Source organism: Lolium perenne, chromosome 7 (genome assembly GCF_019359855.2).
Source record: "Lolium perenne isolate Kyuss_39 chromosome 7, Kyuss_2.0, whole genome shotgun sequence".
In the NCBI taxonomy this organism is placed as follows: Eukaryota; Viridiplantae; Streptophyta; class Magnoliopsida; order Poales; family Poaceae; genus Lolium; species Lolium perenne.
In genome coordinates, this window is record NC_067250.2 from 127906027 (window position 1) to 127927301 (window position 21275).

General features: G+C 38.6%; 2 protein-coding genes and 1 long non-coding RNA gene across 9 annotated transcripts; all 3 read left to right on the forward strand.

The window, feature by feature from the left end:
• The first annotated feature begins 4213 nt into the window (after positions 1-4213).
• LOC127318555 (uncharacterized) lies at positions 4214-21120 on the forward strand. Its single transcript, XM_051349033.1, has 5 exons — positions 4214-4397; positions 4492-4662; positions 10670-10723; positions 19565-19714; positions 20705-21120. Exons 1-5 carry the CDS (start codon positions 4224-4226, stop codon positions 21056-21058), a joined length of 903 nt encoding a protein of 300 aa, XP_051204993.1. The 5' UTR covers positions 4214-4223; the 3' UTR covers positions 21059-21120.
• Positions 11304-14736, forward strand: LOC127318556 (uncharacterized). 7 transcript variants are annotated; one of them, XM_051349036.1, is made up of 10 exons: positions 11305-11938; positions 12066-12251; positions 12324-12338; positions 12453-12499; positions 12596-12647; positions 13218-13286; positions 13493-13593; positions 13676-13857; positions 14484-14621; positions 14705-14736. In XM_051349036.1, exons 2-8 carry the CDS (start codon positions 12207-12209, stop codon positions 13746-13748), a joined length of 402 nt encoding a protein of 133 aa, XP_051204996.1. In that variant the 5' UTR covers positions 11305-11938; positions 12066-12206; the 3' UTR covers positions 13749-13857; positions 14484-14621; positions 14705-14736. The 7 variants fall into 7 exon arrangements, with proteins under 7 accessions (XP_051204997.1, XP_051204998.1, XP_051204996.1 ...); XM_051349034.1 differs by having other exon boundaries at positions 11306-11938; positions 12050-12157; positions 12273-12338; XM_051349035.1 differs by having other exon boundaries at positions 11306-11938; positions 12050-12157; positions 12273-12338; positions 13233-13286.
• On the forward strand, positions 17290-18080 carry LOC127318558 (uncharacterized). Its single transcript, XR_007861930.2, has 3 exons — positions 17290-17429; positions 17737-17782; positions 17864-18080. It is a non-coding gene; the product is annotated as an uncharacterized lncRNA (long non-coding RNA).
• Positions 21121-21275: the final 155 nt, after the last annotated feature.

Genomic DNA, 21275 nt, shown 5'->3' on the forward strand with positions numbered 1-21275 from the left:
AATTACAACCTTGAAATGTTATCAAGGTGTTTTTTTAAAGTCCAATTGCATTAATGGACTTATTTTCATTATTGAAAATAATATGTGTGATTTAAATAATTATTTAAATCATCAAATTAAGACTTATTCTTAGTTGTCTTCAAAAATTCTCTTTGATATTTTATTTAGATAGAGAATTTTATGCTGACCAATTTTCATATTTTTAATTATTTTTTTAAAGCTATTAAACATTTACTATTGATTTTCAAAGTTTTAGCATTTTATGAATTTGTGAAATGTCACAATTGCCCCTGGGCCCACCTGTCAGTGGAGCCCAGCGGGTTGGGTTAGACCAGCACGGGTCCAACCGACCCGTGCGGTCGCTCACTCTCTCCTCCACTGCGCTGCTTCGACGAACCCTAATTCCCCATCGCTCTGGCGACTTGTGTCGCCCTCGTCGTCGCTGGCCGATTCCGGCGAACTCCGACCGCCATGGCCCTCGCCATAGGGCGCAAACGAACCGCCTCGTGATGCCGGTCCTCCTCCTCCGCGTCGATCTGGAGCAGGCGCTGCTCCCGTTCGTCCCCGACCCCTTCGCCATGGCTAGGGTTACGGGATCCGCGGCGATCTCGCTGCTCCAAGCGCTTCTGGCGTGATGGCGCCGCCGTGGGCTTCGCCGCCGTGGTGCGGGGCGCTGCGGCGCTTGTCGAAGCATGGCCTGGCGTGGCCAGGTGCTGCCGTGCACTCGGCGCGCACCGCCGTGGCCGCCATGGCTGCGCCTGATGTCTGCTCGCCCCAGGTACGCGCGCCACCTTTCTCTTTCTCCTATGCCTGTTCTTCTTCCTCCTCCACTAGCTCTGGCCATGGCTTCCCTCCTCGTGGAGAGGCCTGCCGTGCTGTTGCTACTGCTCTGATGGCCGCCGTTGCTGTGCTTGCTTGCTTGCTGTGTGCATGTTGCTGGCTCTCTGCTGCGGCCATGGTTGCTAGCTACTGCTGAGGCTCTATTTGCTTTCCTTATGTTGCTATACTCCCCATGCTCTAGCCTGTGCTATGCTGGTGTGCCCCTCCCTCTGGATTATGGATATGTGCTTACCTTCTGTGTTGTTGTGGCTCATGAGCACTTGCTCATGGGCATTCTATGATGCTCCTGCTAAACTAGCTTAATCCTGGGCTTGCTATTGGTACTGTGCTCTTGTTTTGTATCCATCTAACTGCCCCTGGCTTGATTTCTGTGATGAATCCTTGCATTATTGCAAGTGCCAGTGTCTGTGTGTGTTGTACCTTGAGCTCTTGCTCATGGTAGGGCTTTACTATGCTTGTCTGTTATCTAGCTACTTCATTTCTTTGCTGATGTGCTTCTGGATACAATTATAAACTTGTTTATATGGTTAACTGTGAAACAATTCATTATGGGATGTGGCTGTTTAATTCATATTGTCAATGTAATGGTGCTGGCCTGAGCTGTAACATGCTCTGTCATGCTTTAGCATGCTCTGTCAAGCCCTGGCAAGTTTCCTGATGATCATATGATCATCAGTTGCTTGTAAAGGCTGCTGTGTTATGACTGTGCCTCACTGCTGCTCATTCTGTGATGTGTGTGTGTCACACAGGCTTGTGTTGGGTGTGTGATGGTGCTTGCTCAAGCAGCTACTGATGCTTGCAGTGATCCACTGGATCATTTGCAAGTGTCTGGTTCATAATTTACTTATTGATATCATTTATCTGTGTTGCCTTAGTTGATTAAGTGGATAATTGATGTGAACTGCTGAGCAGTAATGATCATATAGATTGATTTAGTGAAGCTAGAGGGATGCCAAAAATTGTTGGGAACCCTAGCTCACTCTGAACCCATCTGGGTAATGATGCAGTGGCTTGATGTGTGGTCTTTTGGGTTTGAGGTAGCCCTGGCAGTCTTTTGATGCTGTCCAAGGGTAGCTCCACTTCTCTGTGGCTTGCTGTGGTTGGTGAATGCATTACTGGTTAATCCCTTGTTGGATTTCCAGTGATCTTTGATGTTGACAACAAAAATAGACATAATCTGTCTAATGTCTGATGGCTTGCTAGGCTTTAGGTGCTAGATGATTTGGAATGGCTAGTTAGGGATTAATCCAGGTTGGATTTCTCTGGTATGTCATCTGGTTGACATGCCAATGTTCCCTTGGGTAATTTCCCTCTTACTGTTCTCTAATTTGCTTGCACCAAAAGGCTTAGTAGCCAGATGATGATACAAACAGGGTATCACACCCTTTTGCTTGTGTGTGATTGGTGCATATGCTTATTTATGAGCAAGACAGATGCTTGCTCATGATGCTTTGTGTATACCTCACTCCAGCTCCTAGAAATGGGGTTGGTGTAGAGGTTTGCTTCAGTGATGATCTGATGCTTGTCCTGCTCCTCCTTGTGAGCTTGTGATCTTGGTTTGATCCTGTGGTGATTTTGGACAGGTTGAACAGCTCTGGCTGTTCTTCCTGTTCTTCTTTGTTCTTGGTGTTCTTGGTGGCTTACCTGCTGGTTGGTCGATGACTGATCTAGGGTTTACTTGTGGCAAGGTTTTATATGGTTGGCTCTTCTTTCTCTCGGTCGTGACTCCACCCTTCCCTTTGGTGACTCACTGTGTGTGTGTGTGCTGCATGCACATAGCCATGTGAGCAGGCTGTGTGTGTGTGTCTGCTGATGCTCTGCACTTGGCTGTGAGAGTGGATCAGCTCGGCAGACTTGATATTATCCACCATTCCCATTTCTTTGCCACTTGCATAACTTTTCTTTTGTTGTGATTATGTGCAGGTTTCAAAGTGATGATCAAAATAAAGTTCAAGGTCATCAAGCACAAGCATTTCCTGAAGCTTATCTTGTAGTTTAGGAAATTCATTAAGTTGTAATCTTCTTTCTTTTTCTTTTTCTATTTTTCCAATTCTTGTAATGGGTTGTAATATTCTATATTTCATATCTGGATATTGTAAAGACAATGTATAATGTGTGTTAATCAATAAAGCTCAAGTTTTTCTCTAATGAGCTTGTCTTATTATTTGTATTGTTCATAATGTATATTATTTATATTTGACTAGATGAATTTCCTCATAATTGAATTATGGTTATTTATTTAATGTTTGAATTTGAAATTCAAATTCAAATTTGGTTTGAATTCAATCATACAACTTAACTTTTAATTCAATCATGTAACTTAACATTGCAATGCAATATCTCATCCCTCTTCTCAAAACCCTAATCTAGTTAAGTAAGAACAAGTTCATCGCACTCTCGAAACCCTAACCCTGTAGGATGTCGAGAGAGAAACCTGTTCCCCTTCGATGCAGTTTTGTTTTAAAAGCGCGAAATTTTTCCGTAATTTATGATGAAATGCACATCCCTTTCTAAAATCTACCCCTCGATCGTCTCTAAACCTGGGACATTACAGTTATCATCACATCACACATTTCAAGACAAAATAAGTAACAACCTAATAAATATAACTTTGCATGACACCCCACATATGTTACTACCCACTATGGAGATAGTAACATAGAGTAGTAACATGCACATGTTACTACTCTATGTTACTCTCCACTATATATGACTAGTCTAACATCATACACCCTAAGATAAAATGAGCATACAACATAATAAATGACACAATGCATTGTACCACATATGAGTTACTATCTACTATGGAAATAGTAACATAAACTAGTAACATGTGATGTTATGGTACATAACTAGTTACCATCTCACTCTTTTTATTTATTTATTATGATGCCATGTCACCAAAACATCATGGGATGTGTGATGTTATTATTTATGTTACTCCCTCTATAAGTAGTCTAAGTTACTCTTCACTATGACCATCCTAAAGTTTTGTTTTTCTGAATCATTTACTCTCATCCGTGTATTTTCGTGTATCAAAAAAATCTTAAATGTTCACCATTAAATTGATTATCTCTTTCCTCTCTATGCCCTAGCACAATTGTTCATAAATTGCCAATTTTCATTGAAGATTCCCCTTTGTAGTCCTAGCATATGATCAAGTTTTGAATGATACACATCAATAGTTTCCTAATCTGAAGATTTTCTTTAATATTAATACTTAATTATTCCTTATTTCTATATTGATGTTGCGTGATCAATGCAATTATTAATCCTTTTCTAATATTTTCCCACCGCTTCCCGGTATGCTCCAAGGTTCAGCACACTATTTAAAAAGGTGAGTCCAATAGAAGAAATGCCACCGGATTCCTATTCATCTCTAGATGGAGAAATCTACACAAGAAACCGTGTTGTATGCTTTCATTGTCAGCAATGTAATTCTAGGAGGATGTTTTTGTTTAGTGGGTTGCCTAGAGACACAACCGTCTGAAATTCGCCCCGAATTTCTCCAGCCAATTGCAAAGGCTGCATCAATGAAAAATTCTACATACTCTTATGTGAGTAATACATGTGTTATTCATCTACTTAATTAGTTTGCCTGTCAGTGACATTCTTGTACAATTTGTAGCACTAACACTTTTCTGTTTTTAGGTGACCAATCATCTAACATTTACTAGTAGTGAGTATTACGGTGTAGAGGCTACACTAGATGTTTATGGGCTCAGTCTACAACCTGGCCAGCAAAGCGAGGGTGGCATCTGGATTACCAGCGGAGATGGTGGATCGTCATCTCCAATCGAAGGAATGCATATTGGATGGCACGTAAGTAACATTTAGTATTAGAATGTCTCACATACATTTGAGAAGTTCACTTTATAATCAACATAAGTTTACTTATATATTTTACTTTGGATCTTATGTACACCCTATATGGGGCTCACAAATAATCCCTTTGATGTTCACTTTTTAAATCTTCGGATTCATGTCTATACGGAGCATGTGTTGTAACACATTCAAATAATAATCTAGAACTGTAGGTTGTGATTAGAATTACTGCAAATATGACACATTTTTTTTGTATAAGTTGTAAAATTATTAAAACTAGCAAGATGGCCCTCGCAAATGCGAGGGCATCATTGTAGTATTTGTTCGAAAAAACCATCTATGTTGAATGTATCACCTTTAATGTGTACAATTTATTTTAGAGAGAGGAATAGTTTTTTGAATAGAGAAACAAAGCAATCTATTCATGATGCAATTAATATAAAATAACTTATCTTTTTATTGCTTTCCATAAACTTTTCTTTATCTCATTTTCTATACCCATTTAAAATGCGTGATACTCTTCTAAACTATGGCATATTCTAAATATGAACATGTACTCCAACACCCAGTTGTGCAAAGTTCGTATATGAATATTTTGCTTCAAATAAAATAATAAACATAAATAGTAGTAGAAAATAACATGAGCTTAATTTATATGTTTGTTTATATTGATATCCCATTTATATACCGATGGTTATTTTTTTAGAAAATTTGCAAACCTCTCCAAGGCAGAACTATTCATCGGCAAATCAGAATGTCTCGGAGTTGATAGCTACCTAAAGATATTGATCTATTCATGAAATTTTCATATAGTGAGAAGAAGTCTCCAACTCTTCCATACATGAATGTGCAACCTTCAGCAAAATATCTTAGAAAATATATTTTCCAAACATCAGTATCTCGTTGCATGTTTTGTACTCAAATTAAAAATGTGTTTTCTGGTGTATATATTTTGTAATTTCCACCATGAATACATAGGTATACATCAATGATCAATATACTTGACGTCATGCATATAGGTAGTTATTATTTATACTGAAAACCGTATCAATTTTTTTCCATCATGTTTAACCTAGCTAGCATTTTTTTTTAGCACAGTTAGCGTGAGCCGACGATTTCTTCTTTTAACGGGCGCAGCTAGGGAGGACCAAATGATTTTAAGTCCGGATCTATTAAGCTGTGGAGTTCCGACCCGTATTCTTCCTCGATATTAGACCGTGCCAAATAGAGTATAGAAATATAGGTGCCCACTAATGTCTATTTAACCCTAGCCCCAAAATTGTAATCTATCTAGACTCTGTTGTTATCGTGTATATATTATTTTTTAGCAGAAATGCATAGCTCGCATCCTATAGCTAGCTAGTGTGTATTTTTTCCTTCAAATTATCCATTTACTTTAACCGGACATAGCTTATTATTTTTTATTAGATTCTAAAATATAACATTTGCACATTAAAACTCTTCAATTTTAGGTCATCTGAATAAATAATTACTTCCAGTATTTAGCTCGATCGCGCGATTAACTTTCGGTAGAATGATTTACTAAATTGAGTTTACAAAATATTTGTATTTCTATTTATGCTTTGCGTTCAAACAAAAAATGTAGTCGTAAATTGTATCGTGAATGAGACTGCCAATTTTGTGCACCGTTTAGATATGAGTTTCCTGAAATAGACTTATTTTTCGATAAGCTATGACATATTGCATGTGCAATTGCCTCTGATGGTTTTTCGAATGAATTAATTCCTTGATTCCTCAAAATAAAATAAAAATCATCCACATGCATAGATATTAGTTCCTTAATTCCTTGAAATAATAAAATAAAAATCATCCACATGCATAGATATAAGTATACGAAACTATATACATATATATTTGTTAGTTCATACTTTTTATCCTCTTCCCTCGTTCAACAAAACATGTCTCAACTTTTTCTAAATTTAAATATATCTACGTATGATTTAGTGTATAGATACATCTAAATTTAAATGAAGTGGAGACAATATTTGTTGGACGGATGAAGTAATACATTTTCCTACATGGAAGCACCACGTTCTAGATAGCTAGGCAGCCACACAATTTCTTTTGAAGTTATCCTGCCAAGTCCAATATTTTATATATGCAAGTTATCTTACAGGAGGCTTTTGTTTTCTGAGATTACATGAGACCTAGAGAGTAAGGCAGAGATGGTATCTTTTGTTTTAAACGAAGCTCGATCTTGTAGATATGCAGGTTATCCTACGGGAGGTCTAGTTTACTTTTTAAACCACGGGAGGCCTAGCTAGTAAGGCAGACACGCAACTCTATCTCTGAACGGAATTGATCAGTTTATTTTCCACATCCGATCCATAAAATCCGATTTGTACCTTTCTCGATATAAACCTGTCAAACGGAACTGAAGATTTGACGATGGCCAACGGGTCATAATCCTACTTTTGTACGCATACATTGTTTTACGTAAAACCTTCCATTTTTTAATCTCAGACGTTAAAAATAATATCATCGGTTTATATTTTTATAGCATATGTGGATTAACCTGGTGCCTCGAAAATATTCAAATTAAAAATGTGTTTTCTGGTGTATATATTTTGTAATGTCAACCATGAATACATAGGTATACATCAATGATCAATATACTTGACGTCATGCATATATGTAGTTATTATTTTTACTATCAAATTTTTTCCATCATGTTTAACCGAGCTAGCATTTTTTAGCACAATTAGCGTGAGCCGACAGTTTCTTTTTTTTATGGGCGCAGCTAGCGCGGACCAAATGGTTTTCATTCGGGATCTAATAAGTTGTGGAATTCTATCCATGTACGACCCGTATTCTTCCTCGATATTAGACCGTGCCAAATAGAGTATAGAAATATAGTGCCCACTAATGTCTATTTAACCCTAGCCCCAAGATTCTAATCTATTCTAGACTCTGTTGTTATCATGTATGTATTATTTTTAGCACAAATGCATAGCTCGCGTCCTATAGCTAGCTAGCGTGTACTTTTTTCCTTCAAATTATCCATTTACGTTAATCGTACATAGCTCATTAAAACTTATTATTTAAGTCTAAAATATAACATTTGCCACATTAAAACTGTTCTATTTTAGGTCATCTTAATAAATAATTACTTCCATTATTTAGCTCGATCGTGCGAGTAACTTTCGGCAGAATGATTTACTAAACTGAGTTTACAAAATATTTGTATTTCTATTTATGCTTTGCGTTCAAACTAAAAATGTAGTCGTAAATTGTATCGCGAATGAGACTGCCGTTTTTGTGCACCATTTAGATACGAGTTTCCTAAAATAGACTTATTTTTCGATAATCTGTGACATATTGCACGTGCAATTGCCTCTGATGTGCTTTCGATGGTTTTTCGAATGAATTAATTCCTTAATGGCCCAAAATAAAATAAAAATCATCCACATGCATAGATATTAGTTCCTTAATGCCTCGAAGTAAAATAAAAATCATCCACATGCATAGATATAAGTATACTAAACTATATACATATATATTTGTTAGTTCATACTTTTTATCCTCTTCCCTCATTCAACAAAGCATATCTCAACTTTTTCTAAATTTAAATTTATCAAGATATGATTTAATGTATAGATACATCTAAATCTATACCTAATAATAAAGGGAGGATTGTTTCCTTGGTCCAACACTTTTTCGGACCATATTACCCTTCCACCGAAATCCATAATACGCACAATACCTAATAATTCGTCCATTTTGAATTTGTCCTACTTTCTAATAAAAATAACGGTGATGCCACCGGTAAAACAAAACGGTTCAGCTGTTTGTCCGTGGCGCTAGGATCTGGTGCCTCGAATCATATGGACACCTAGCTGCCTTCGTGGGATTGGTATGGGCCAAAATTAAAAGCTGCTCGTCTAGCTTCGTCTAACTGCGTTGGTGAGCCTGGTATGGGCCAAAACTAAAAGGAGAAAAAGCCCCGCGTGCAGCTTCGTCTCAACTTGACGCACGCGTGGATATTTGATGCTAAATAGTCCCACCTCGCTTTATCGTACTTAGTTTGGCTGGTTTATATACGTAAAATTCGCGATAACAACAAGCCTCGATACTAATATCCAATTAGAGAAGTGGTGGGTGGACGCAGTGCCAGATAAAGGGGGCAAAGTATGGCGAGAGTGAATCGGAAGGAAACAGAAACAGAGGCAGAGGATGAGAAAACGTGGGAAAAAGCTCAGAAATTGACCCCCGCGGGAAGAGAGGAACGAAGTGGGAAGAAGTGTTGGTGAGGTTGATCCAGTCACGGCGTTGAGCGGGCGTCGGCCTCCAGCTCTTTGCCGCATCGCGTCCTATCCAGATCGCGTGAGGAGCCAAGCACATGACTCCCTCTCACACAAGATTTGTTACCTCCAGAATCTAAACTCAGGACAATCTTTAATGACACGGATCACACCTCCTGTGCGGTAAATCTATAATGGTATTATTCCAAAAGTTAAATACCAACGCAGCCTACTCTTGTTTAAAAATAATTGCCAAGAAAATACATTTATTTAGTAAATATTTTAAATTGACGGTGTACCATTCTGAACAGTTTGTTTGTGCCCGTCACACACAACTATCACAAAACATAGGCTGCACCAGTTTATAATGGGACGCAGCGTTAACACTACCTACCCCACTCTTTCCAATGTATTTATTTCTACCAAATTTTCTGCCAACCTAGCGCGAGTGCGACGATTAGATGTGTGCCTCGGTGTTTATCAGCGCTAGAACCCGCATCCCGTGTCGCCAAAGAATTTCATTGCTATGCATGCCACTCTATGTAGATGAATACCACCATTTCTTTATGGTGGAACGAGAACCGCCAAAAACCCATGGTAGGATGACATGGACCAATAAAAATAAACTAATTATTTACACTATAGTTGTGAGTCCGTTAGCGCATCAAATATAAACTTATATCCAATAATAAAATTATTTTAACCTAAATAATATTTATTACTTAATTAAAACCAAACCGTAGCAACACCACCGCATATTTACTTACTTAAGAAATATCAACACGCCGTCTGTCGATAGTGGCGGTGGAAGAAAAGGATGTCACCTGCGATAGTGAAGGGACTAGACGCTGTGCAAAATACAAATGACACCAGATTACCTGTAGTTGAATCGTAAAATCAACCCGTAGCAACGCACGGGCTTTTGTGCTAGTTTAAATAAAGTGGAGACATTATTTGTTGGACGGAGGAAGTAATACATCTTCCTACATGAAAGCACCACGTTCTAGATAGCTAGGCAGCCACACAATTTCTTTTGAAGTTATCCTGCCAAGTCCAATATTTTATATATGCAAGTTATCTTACAGGAGGCTTTTGTTTTTTGAGATTACAGGAGACCTAGAGAGTAAGGCAAAGATCGTATCTTTTGTTTTAAACGGAGTCCGATCTTGCAGATATGCAGGTTATCCTACGGCAGGTCTAGTTTACTTTTTAAATCACGGGAGGCCTAGCTAGTAAGGCAGACACATAACTCTATCTCTGAACGGAATTGATCAGTTTATTTTCCACGTCCAATCCATAAAATCCTAATATATAGAGGGAGGTAGACTTGGAGTACAAGATGGTACCAAATCCTAGTCTATCTCTATCCTAATATACACACGTATAGTCTAACAATTTGTACCTTTCTCAATATAAACCTATCAAACGGAACTGAAGATTTGACGATGACCAACGTGTCATAAGCCTACTTTTGTACAGATACATTGTTTTACATAACACCTTTCATTTTTTAATCCCGGACGTTCAAATTAATATCATCGGTTTATATTTTTATAGCATATGTGGATTAACCTGGTGGCTCAAAAAACACCCTTATTTTACTTTTATTATATAATAATATAAATATAATAGATTTCATATGGATTCATCCAAGATTTATTCTATTATTAACACAATATATTGAAAACGGATCATTTGGGTTAAGGTAGAAATAACCGTAACATCATTTCAAATTTTTACAGATTCACCCACGATTGTACAAAGATTCCCGAACTCACTTCTACGTAGGGTGGGAGGTAAGTTTCTATATTGGAAACTCACGCAAGAATATTATTCACGGCGTGTGCTTAAATATGTGAAACTATAGTAGCCTATCTCATATGTTGATATCTTTTAAAACCATGCACTTTGATCTGATCTCTATGGTCCCTAGATATTCATACACTTAATTCATTGTCATCTAATTTTGTATACTTTTGCATTTCAACATCGACATATACAATTAAAACTAACTTAATTGTATTCCATATTTATGGTAAACCTATATCCCTAGACATATTTCACATTTCTGAAGTTTATGTTGTCCATATAAGAAAACATTTGCCATGGTTAAAAAGTGAGCAAGTTTCTAATTTTTTAATGGGCCCTATCTAACGTTGTATATGATGCCTCCCATAGGGGGCTTCACAGCGATTTGCGCTTCTAGACCGTCAGATCTCCCCACCTGTGTATCTTGTCCGTCCATTTTTCACTAGGCCCTCGCGCGAACCCACTTTTTATCCATGGGTCGTGTGAAAGCCCGCTCCGGCCCGGCGTCCGTCCCCGCGTGTGTCGCTGCCTCTCCGCCTCCTCCGGTCGCGCCGCCCTCCGCCCTCCGCCCTCCGCCCGCCGCCCACCGCCCGCCGCCCGCCGCCCGCCGCCTCTCCCTTCTCCTCCCGTCGCGGCCTCGCTGCTGCCGACGACGAAGGTCCCAGACCGCGCCCCATCCCCGTCGGGTGTGCCTCGTGGTCTTCTCCATCGAGACAGCAAGCCGCCTCTCTCCCAATCCCCGCACGCGGCTGTCTCCCCAATCCCCTCCCTCATTCGTGCTCCCAATACCAGCCCACAGCTCTCCTCACCAATCTATTGCCGCTCCATGGCCCTGACTCGACGGGCGCGGTGCTGCACGGCGCGAGAGCCTTCGTCTTGCCGCCAGCGCTTACGGTTTGCCCCGCGGCGGCTCGATTGAAGGCGCGGGTTGGCGGGTCTGCGAGGGAGATGGACCGGGGAAGAAGGCGTTGGGGCTGTGGTGGGCGGCTAGCGGCGAGGACGGGGTCTGCCAGCGAGCTGCGAGGCGGTGGCGGTGTCTGGGAAGGCGACAACGACGGCACCTCCGGCAGCTGACCTGCACCCAGCGCCCGAGGCCGGCTCCTTCATCCCCACCAGCCAGGCCACCTCGCCGGTACCGCCGCCCCCACCTTTGTAGGCGACCTCGTCGGCACATCCGTCCTCACTGGTCAACGCTGGATCAGGTGCTCATGGTCTCCCCTTTTCCTCTCCCCCCTCTCCTCACGTTTTTATATACCCTTTCCAATTCATGTGTGATGTATATTGTTTTTTATTTTGCTTAATTGATAGCACAGTTCATGGTTGTTTCAGTTGCGGGGCATGTGATTGGTAGGCTACCTAGGGATTGTTCTGTGAGAATCAATCAGCCTCGATGGATAATTCTCGCAACAAACTATGGCAAGGTAATTTTCTCATGGAATTGAAAATGAAGATCTTATATAAAAAGCCTCGATGGAGAACATTGTGCATCGTTTCACTAAGGATTCAAAACTAATGGTAATCTCTTTCACCTTGCAGCTGAGCATTATTCTGGGATATGTCTCACGGTTGTCCTTGGTCTTTTCACAGATTAAGAGCCCAGAGGTAGGACGTCAGGGCAGCTGCCTCCCATGATATGGTCCTTTTTGAGCTTTCTTTTTGTTAGTATATGTTGCTTTTTAGTTTATGTTGGTATTCAATTGTTTCATAACATTTCAGGTTCATGTGTTTATTTTTCCAGCTCCACTGATTTCATATGTAGCACGGTAAGTTATAACACTAACCCTGATATCTGCACATAGCTCAACAAACATTACATAAATCTATTTTTCCATTATACAACTATGTGCTCACCTGCGCAGCTATAACATGGTGAAGGAACACTATCAGTTACAGAAGAAAGGAAGAATGCTGGTAAGAGGCTAGAAAGATGTGTCAATTTAACTTCTAGGTTAGATCGGGGTGGAGTTTATTACTTTTTATAGCAAACTTGCAAAAAGCATTTGCATGTATTTTCGTTACGAAGATAAGCTCACCAGCAACAATGAGTTTGTTACTTCTATTACTAAGATTTAGTTAAAGAGAATATTCCAGATCAGCATAGCTTCATAAGCCTTTTCCCAAGTATCTTCTATTGATGGCTTGTCTTATAAATACATATTTGTTGATGAATTCTGTAAACAAATGACACCTATCTATTGTCAGGACAGTGCTAAAATATGATGATTTTCCACACCGAGTCCAGCGAGCCACAGGAGTGTCAGGAGATGTTTCTTTGTAGGAAGAGTTGACACTAAGATAGACTTACACATACAGTTTGTTGTGTTTCGGACTACACACATCAGATTTACTACAATTCTCTGTTGAGTTAACAATAATGATCATTTAATAATTAGTGTTTTAGATGTTGATTCATGGCAATGTGGATATTATGATTTACCCTCTTTGTGACTCTGGTTTCAATTTTCTAATATTATTTATCAGAACATGATGTTTCAGATTCGAGAAAATGATAAGAGGAAGAATTCAATGGAAGAGTTTGTGATGGACATGGTGATTGCCTCTCTCTCCCTCTATCTCTAATTGAATAGTCAAAATTCATCATGAGTTTTCATGTTATGGTCTGTGCTAAACGTGAACATGAGTTTATTTCTTTTGACTATGTAACCTGTTTTATTTGCTTTTGATCAGTGCTCATCTAGGTTGAATGTTGTCTCCTTTCTGCTCATGCCATCTCCTTGATGACCACTCGTCTTCAGATGCAAGTGGAGCCGTGGCCAGATGGTTTATCCAGCAATGGAGGGATTGTACCCTACAAAATTTGTCTCTTGGGGTTCGCCAACGGGATCCCTGTGTCCAGGTAGATGATGTTTTGTTCCACCCCCAGAATCTCTATTCTATGCTGGTGTTGATCATCTGTTCACTTGCACTTGCAAAAACAGCCTGAGCCAGAGTTCAGCCACCGATGTCGGAGCTTGTGCAGTAGCTGGCCTGTCGTGTAGAGATCAGGCGTGAGGCCGGTGCTTGGTGGCGGCAGCGATTATCTCTGGCAAGAGGATTCCAGTAGCTATTTTTTCTAGGAGAAGAAGTCCATTTCCTACAAACATTTTCAGTCTGAGGAGAGGTACAGAACAACTTACAAGTATTGCAGCTTATTTGGTTTTCAGTATAAATAAAAACTGTGTACTGTCATTTCCAGTTCGCTAGGTGTGTCTACTTTTCCTTGTTCTTTTGTAGGAGTAAATTACCACATACTATTTAGTTTCTCATAACAAAAACCGGAGAGCTACCTCTTTTTTTTCAAAAAGTGGCTAGGAAGGGTAATAGATAGCTGGGTTTCAGTCCTACTATATGACTTCTATCTGATTCATAACTTCACTGCAAGCTCTTGGTCATGAAGCTGCAGTATGTCTACCAGCTAACCTTATGGAAGCAACTTAGTTGCTTGATTTTCCTTTTCAATTCATAATTTTAGACGTGGCTAATCTAAAGGAATTGTAGACGAGCAATTCATTATGTATTTGGACATGTCAAAATTCTCTCATTGCCCCAAACCGCAAACTATATATGTTTATTCTTTTTTACCTTTCCCCCCTTCTGTCCGTTTTGATATCATTCAAAATATGTGTTTTTGCACATTATTGACAAATTCCTGTTAGTTGGGTAGAGTATGTTGTTTTGTGTTATATAGAGTCATATTATCCATGAACAATCCAAGACGTTTCTGAATTATACTTTGTCATTTCACAGCTTTCCCATTCTGGACAAAGTATGTTGAGTTCTGTCTGGGAGCAGAGAACTATGGTTATCATCATTGTCGGAGGCAAAATCCAGAGCAGTTTTATTTCTACTTTGAGGTGTTGTGGTTTCATAGTTTTGAAGGACATGGTAAGTTTCCCTTTTACACAAAGGCACTATTCCGGACCTATGGAAGCTTAAGATTACTGATGCTATGGTCTCTGCTCTTTCAGGCTTACAGATTTTATATGCTTAAATAGCAAAGGTACCTCTTTTTTCATTTAACAGTCTATACACTATTCTCTCATTTTCTATGTTATCTAAGTAAAATTAATGTAGTTCAATTTGGAAATTGCCACCTTTATTTTTTTTTGTTTTACCTCGTTTTAGTATCAATTGTTGAGTAAGTAGTACAGTTAACAATTTGGGGTACCACTGATTCTTAGCTGTTAGCCACTGGTGGCTTTATCAGTTTTGTTACCTACTGGTGGTCTTGGGCCTTGCTACATTCTAAAACGTAAAAAATTAACTCAGATGAACAAAAGGTAGAACAAAACAGATCAGTTGCACTAGACAGATAGATCGCAGTTCAGCTTTAGTTTCTGTACTGAAGATGTCTTCATCAGTATATAACAATGTAGGTCATTAGCATGTCAGGAAGATGAATTTGTTTTATGTTGAATTATATCTATACATTTGTCCTGAAATATGGTTATGTGTACATTTATATTATTAAATTCCCGATCAGCTCTACAAATCTTGCCGGATAATTTATTTACTTCATGATGCCCCACTAACTCAGATTATTGGAATTTATTCAAATATATAGTAAAAAAAAACGAGTTCGAGGCTTGGAATACTTCTCTGGTTGGCGACGAGGAGCAGGTGCTGGTTTGCGACACTTGCGCTCATCTGTCAGTGAGGCACATTTGGTCAATACCAAGGTGAAGTCCTCCTTCCTCCTCTACATTTATGTCGGTTTTTCTTTGTGAATCATTTTGCTATGAATGTTATTTTGGCATCACCAAAGTTCTCTCACCTGGAATTTTCTTGCACTCATCGATCTCCTTATTTACTTGATGAAGTTTTAAGCATGTGTTACCTTGTGGGTAGAGGCATGCTTATCTTGCAAACCAGATGCATGAAGGCTAACACTTTCCTTTTATTGCACCATTTTATTTACCGCATATGTCTACATTATCTATTGTGAGTATCAACATGTATTAATGCGACTTCATACTTCAGGCATTTACAGAGAGAAGCTTCAGTAGTTTGTAGCTGACAGACACCTAAGCAAGGATGAAATGAAAGCTTTGGTGGCATACCAAGTGCCTCTCTGCATTTCTCAAGAAGTTGTTGATGCTTCTCATGCTGACATATGCAGTTAGTTGTTTGCAAAGGTGATGTATTTTATGGTGCCTTTCATTTAACATACTATGCATAATTTAAGTTTTGTTCTAGTTCTGCATTGGTTAAGCGAAGTTGACGAATTTTTTTATGTAAATGGTGTTCTTACCCTTCATAGGACATTGCAGGTTTTGATGGAAGTGATTGTATCAGTTGATGGATACGAGACGCTGACAGACCGAGAGGCAGTTAGGAAAGCAGAGCGTCTAAATTTGAAAAAGGGGGTTGTTATGACCAAGCGGTAGGCCTCTTTCCTAAAAAACTATGCTACATCAATTGGCATATATTCTTCTCCCGTGTAAATCCAATTAATTTTTTACATTACCAATTCAAATGATAGGTACGGAAATTGTTCCTGAACTACATTCAGAAAAGGGAAGCAGGTCAGGGAATCACATTTGCCAGGTAAAAGGCTGAAGAAGTTAATTTCATTCAGCACAAACGTTTGCCTCTTTTAAATGTTGCGACAAGCTCTAAATGATGATTTTGATATTATGCAGCTAGATCAACCTCTCTCTCTCTAGATGTTTGCTATTTGATTCATGCTCAACCTTCTGGATTTAGTGCATTGCAGATCCTTGCAAAAGAGGACCCTGAATGCAGGTGCGCATTTTTTCCTATGGATCTGTCTCTTCCACTACGCCATTTTGGTTTAATCCCCTAATCTTTCATCTTTGTTTGTCCAGATTCCTTTTTATTTATGCCTACATGATCTTTGATGAAAAGACAAGTGGGCAAGATAGAAATATTTAGGTCTGTAATATCCATTCTATTCAATAGATTTATTTTCTGAAATTTAGTTAAAATATGTTACTTTTTTGCTTTTATATCTTCCTATCACTTGAGCTCATCTATCCAGATTCAGAACCCGCCCATTATTCATGTATTATGTCTCTTTTCACACAGGTTGTTTCCCAGGCTGTTCAGTATCAAATAGTTTATTCAGGACCTACCAATGTGCTTCCAAATATGCCAATTGGAAAAAGGTATAATATTCCTAATTATTTATACTTCTATGTAGCCTAAAATTTCAATACATAATTAATAATATATTTGATGATTTTTCAGGCATGATTGCTGATACGAGTACCGTGTATAGATACATAAACGACTGAAGTACCATGCCATCTATTTTTAGGAGCTCATTTGTGTATCTCAATCAAGCAAAAGGATGGAGTTTATGGATCATGTACATCTCGATCTCTCGATCAGTGGAAAAAATTGATAAATGCAAATTTTGAAGGCTTATATATTGGTTGTTCATGTGTACTGCCACCTCTCATATGCTGTAAGTGGGGTTTTAGCAGATTTGGAAGGTACCACTCGAGCACGTTAACTCGCATATTGCTGGGGTTTCAGTAGAAAGGCAATACAAGTGAGATATCTAACCGCACCAATCAGTTGTGTGAATTACAAGTGAGATATCTAACCGCACCAATCAGTTGTGTGAATTAGTTGCAAGTGTCCAGTTAAGCGGGTGGTTTTCACTTCAAGCTGAAAAGTGAAATATTAGTCTCACTCAGCCGCTTAGGTGACTCAGCAACCTGACAGGTACTCTACTCTTAGATCTTCAGAGATTTTAGCTCTATAGGCATTATTATTCATAGTTATTAGAAATATTGATTATACCAATGTTATTTTCTCCCTTAGTAGCTCAATGATTACTGAGACTGTTTGGACTGAATAATGGTCCATTTGAGAAAAATAGCATGCTATATCATCCTATACTAATAGCAGCGAGAGAGGATGATGTTGGTAGCCGAGGGTGCCATAAACATTGGGTGGAATGAGTCGTTCTGCTCGTTTTCTTTGTAAACATTGGGAGTAATGAGGTGTTCTGCTCATTTTCTTTGTACAGTGGTATCAAAGTCCTTCCTTCAGTGAAGCAGTCAAGCACGATGCAGGTATGTCTTGGCTGTTGGCTCCTTATTGGTATGTATCATCACAATTTCTTGATGCCGTGCGTTCTGCTCTTGGTTGTGCAGGCCAAGTGATAATGAAAAAAAATATAGGGCACCAAGCAGTCATATCTAACTTTAGCTCTGCGAGAAATAGTGAATTATTTTAGAGTAGCTGTCATTTCTTTGCAGAAATTGTTGTCGACTGTAATGATGTGTAACTGAACCAGAATTCCTTACGAATGTTTTTCATTGTAAACTGAACATACATTTTGACGTGAAATATCCTATACGTTTCTGTAAATTTGAATTTCAGGGATGCAGTTGATGTATCGCCTCCAGTAGTCCAGTTCCACAATGATAAGTACTTTGGCACATTTTCCTTCCATCCTACGGCTAGGTGCTCATGTTGAATCACTTTTGGCTTGGTATCATTGGAAAAAAAACATGCGTCTTCCATCTTCCGATTGAGAGTTTTCCTTTTGTTAGTGTTGATTTTTCTGTGGCAACTAAGAGGACTAGATGCATTACATAATCATACCGATTTTGCAACATCTATTTTACTTTTCATGTTGTTAATTAAATTGCTCACTCTTCCATTATTGCACAATTCATCTGACTAGATTTTCAATCGCTTAATTGAGTTGGTCAAAGTTCTAGATTATATATTAGATTACCACTCATGTACATAAGCTGCTCATGGACATTGTCGCAACATGGGCTTCGGTGGCACAAAGGAAACATGGCCATAACATACTTGCACGAAGAAAAGGAAATACCGTTGTAAACATGGTTTTAAAGGCAACACCTAAGGGTCTAAGCGCTCCCCTTCCGCCTTAGAAAAACGTCTGCCTCAGGCGTCCAAAGCGTCTGCCTAAGCGTTCGCGCCACCCCCCTCGCCTTAGGACGCCTTGGTGCCTTTAAAACCATGGTTGTAAGTGAGATGAATTAACCAACAGGTGTACCTTGGTTGTAGATCTAAAAGAATTAATTCTTTCTAATTCTCCAAATGCTTTTCCAGACTTGTCCATCTAACACCAAAATAGTTAAGATAAATAATATTAAGCACTTGTCCAGAGAATGAAGACATACGCCTCACCGATAAACAATTTAAAACCCGCTATACGTAGATAGTCCCCTTATTTAATCAAGGATGTGAAAATGAACTTCAATATACCTTTCTTGCATCCACTGTAACTCTGATAGTTCCCCATATCCAGAACCTGACAATGCAAAGTGCAGTGATTATACATCGAATAAATTCGCTATCAAGTTCTGCAGAATCTAAGGCACTGCCAAGCAGGCCAACCATTGAACACCTAGCTGAACTACATACTCCAATTTTCGTGGGCACATCTGAGGATGTGAAGAGACACATGATTAAAGACCCTTCTAATAATAGTATATGCAGATGAAGAGGAATATTATAATCCAAGTAATAGCGGCTTGGCATATAATTTAATAAGATACAATGAAATTATTTTCAGTTCCATAAACTGGTGAATAAAAATGCTACATATTACTGATGGAGAAAACCTATTAAACCTAAAATTTTGGTTGTCTCTGTGGCGAACATTTTCTTCCTTTCATTATTCAGAATTGATCCTACAAGAAGAGTATTATAAGTTATAATAAGTAACATATAGATGTTTCTTTCGCTGTTTGTAAGAAATGTATTATCATAATGGAAATTATTTTTTTATCTTTTTATATAAAATAAACATTGGCACGAGCTTCACGGGGTCGTGCGCCAAGGCGCACATCTAAATCTAGTTATTACAATGGCAGAGTGACTTGTCGTCTCCCCCTACGGGTTGCTTCAACATGATTTGTGATGGATTTCGAAACCTATCATCGAGCATCACTCCAGGGGATGTAATTAATCCAGTATCAAGTATCAATGGAAATAAACAATACATCACTGTAAGGATATTCAAGGTATAATATAAAGTCTAGAAGATGCTAGATATTTTGTTGTAGCTTCCGTACAATAATTCTGAATTACTTTTGTATGTTGAGAGGGGGTTCTTTTGAATTACTTAGTTCATGTTTCATTAGATCAATCCATTAATAGCATTGTTCAAGTTGAATACTTAAACGGAGATGCACGATTACATGTTCACTCACGCAAACATTATTATGTAAATTCAAAATGGATTCATATTGTGACGGTTCTTATGTACACCAGTATACATATTCACTGATTTATCTTGATCAACATTATTTGGTGGTGCGTGTTAAGGGACGGCATGTAATTGATAATTGCAGAACTATTAAAATTCAATTGTTACTTCGCTGCTTAATTGTGGTTGTTTTTGTGCAGATCGTATGCTACTCTATTTTATTCCCCAAAAATCAATGATTTGGATTCATCATACAGATTCATACATAGAAAAATTTAACAACCACAAAGTCTTCCAATTAGATGTTCATTGCATATTATTCCAAATAATTTATTCTACCTAAAAAATTGTGGTTATTAAGGTGTTAAACCATGTCCACAATGTCTGAACTTGTGGGAGTCAAGCAAGTTAACATTAACGTAGTACAATAATCCGAGAATTATGAAAATAATACTTTTAGATGCTTCTGATTATGTGCACATATTATTCATAACTAACTATTTAAATATGTGTGCAATTATTCCTAAGTAAAATTTAACATTTATATGCATCCAGTGCACTTCAAAAAATAAATAGTTTTGAAAAAATTAGGAACCTAAACATTTGTCAAAATATGTGAACAAGTGATATGGTCATAATATGGGGAGCACCGACATGTGACGTCAAGAAATTCATATTTTTATGTTCGTGGATGGTGCATGAGAAAATTTCTTTGGAGCATATATCAAAATCACTAATACTGAAACTTAGTTTCGGTTGCATGTTTAGATATAAAACCTTCGGTGCTTGTATTTTATCCATGCAGGATAAAACATCTGGAGATTGGAATGTGTATTATGGACTAAATAGTTCCCCCAAAAAAGTTGGTTATTTTCCAAAATCATTGCTTCCTGCAATGATAGATAAACCAGTGCAACTTCGACTTGGCGGCTATGTATCTCACGAGAAACCAACACCAAGCCCTCCAATGGGTAACGGGAATGCTCCATCGAGCGGTTCAGCTGCATCTGTCAGTAGTATCAAGCTTATCGATGCCGATGGTAATGATCTTATGGGCAACACAAATCTGCGCTATTATGAAAGTCGTCCAGACTGCTACTCGCTTTCCCGTATTGATTCGGGACGGTTCTTCTATGGAGGGCCTGGTTGTACAGACTAAATGGGTCATCCTAGACATGTAATCGAAACAATACAAATTAATAAAATAAATTATTTATTTCATAGGACTTAAGGCTTGTTATCTTAACAACGTGATTATAAACTGTTGGTCTTCTATATGTTGTTCAAATATTGGACTAAATAACAAGATTTGAATGTTTCGTTGAACTTTGTTATCCGTGTTAGTCAAGAAACATCGATGGTGACTCTGGGAGGTG

What these genes read in the sequence shown, in the direction of transcription:
- LOC127318555 (XM_051349033.1), top strand. Translation starts at nt 4,224, where the DNA reads ATGGAGAAATCTACACAAGAAACCGTGTTGTATGCTTTCATTGTCAGC. An exon ending in GAATGCATATTGGATGGCAC is followed by an intron (nt 4,663 to 10,669) that starts GTAAGTAACATT and finishes AAATTTTTACAG; the next exon opens with ATTCACCCACGATTGTACAA. An exon ending in TCACTGTAAGGATATTCAAG is followed by an intron (nt 19,715 to 20,704) that starts GTATAATATAAA and finishes TTATCCATGCAG; the next exon opens with GATAAAACATCTGGAGATTG.
- LOC127318556 (XM_051349034.1), top strand. Translation starts at nt 12,053, where the DNA reads ATGGTTGTTTCAGTTGCGGGGCATGTGATTGGTAGGCTACCTAGGGAT. An exon ending in TCGCAACAAACTATGGCAAG is followed by an intron (nt 12,158 to 12,272) that starts GTAATTTTCTCA and finishes TTCACCTTGCAG; the next exon opens with CTGAGCATTATTCTGGGATA. An exon ending in AACGGGATCCCTGTGTCCAG is followed by an intron (nt 13,594 to 13,675) that starts GTAGATGATGTT and finishes TTGCAAAAACAG; the next exon opens with CCTGAGCCAGAGTTCAGCCA.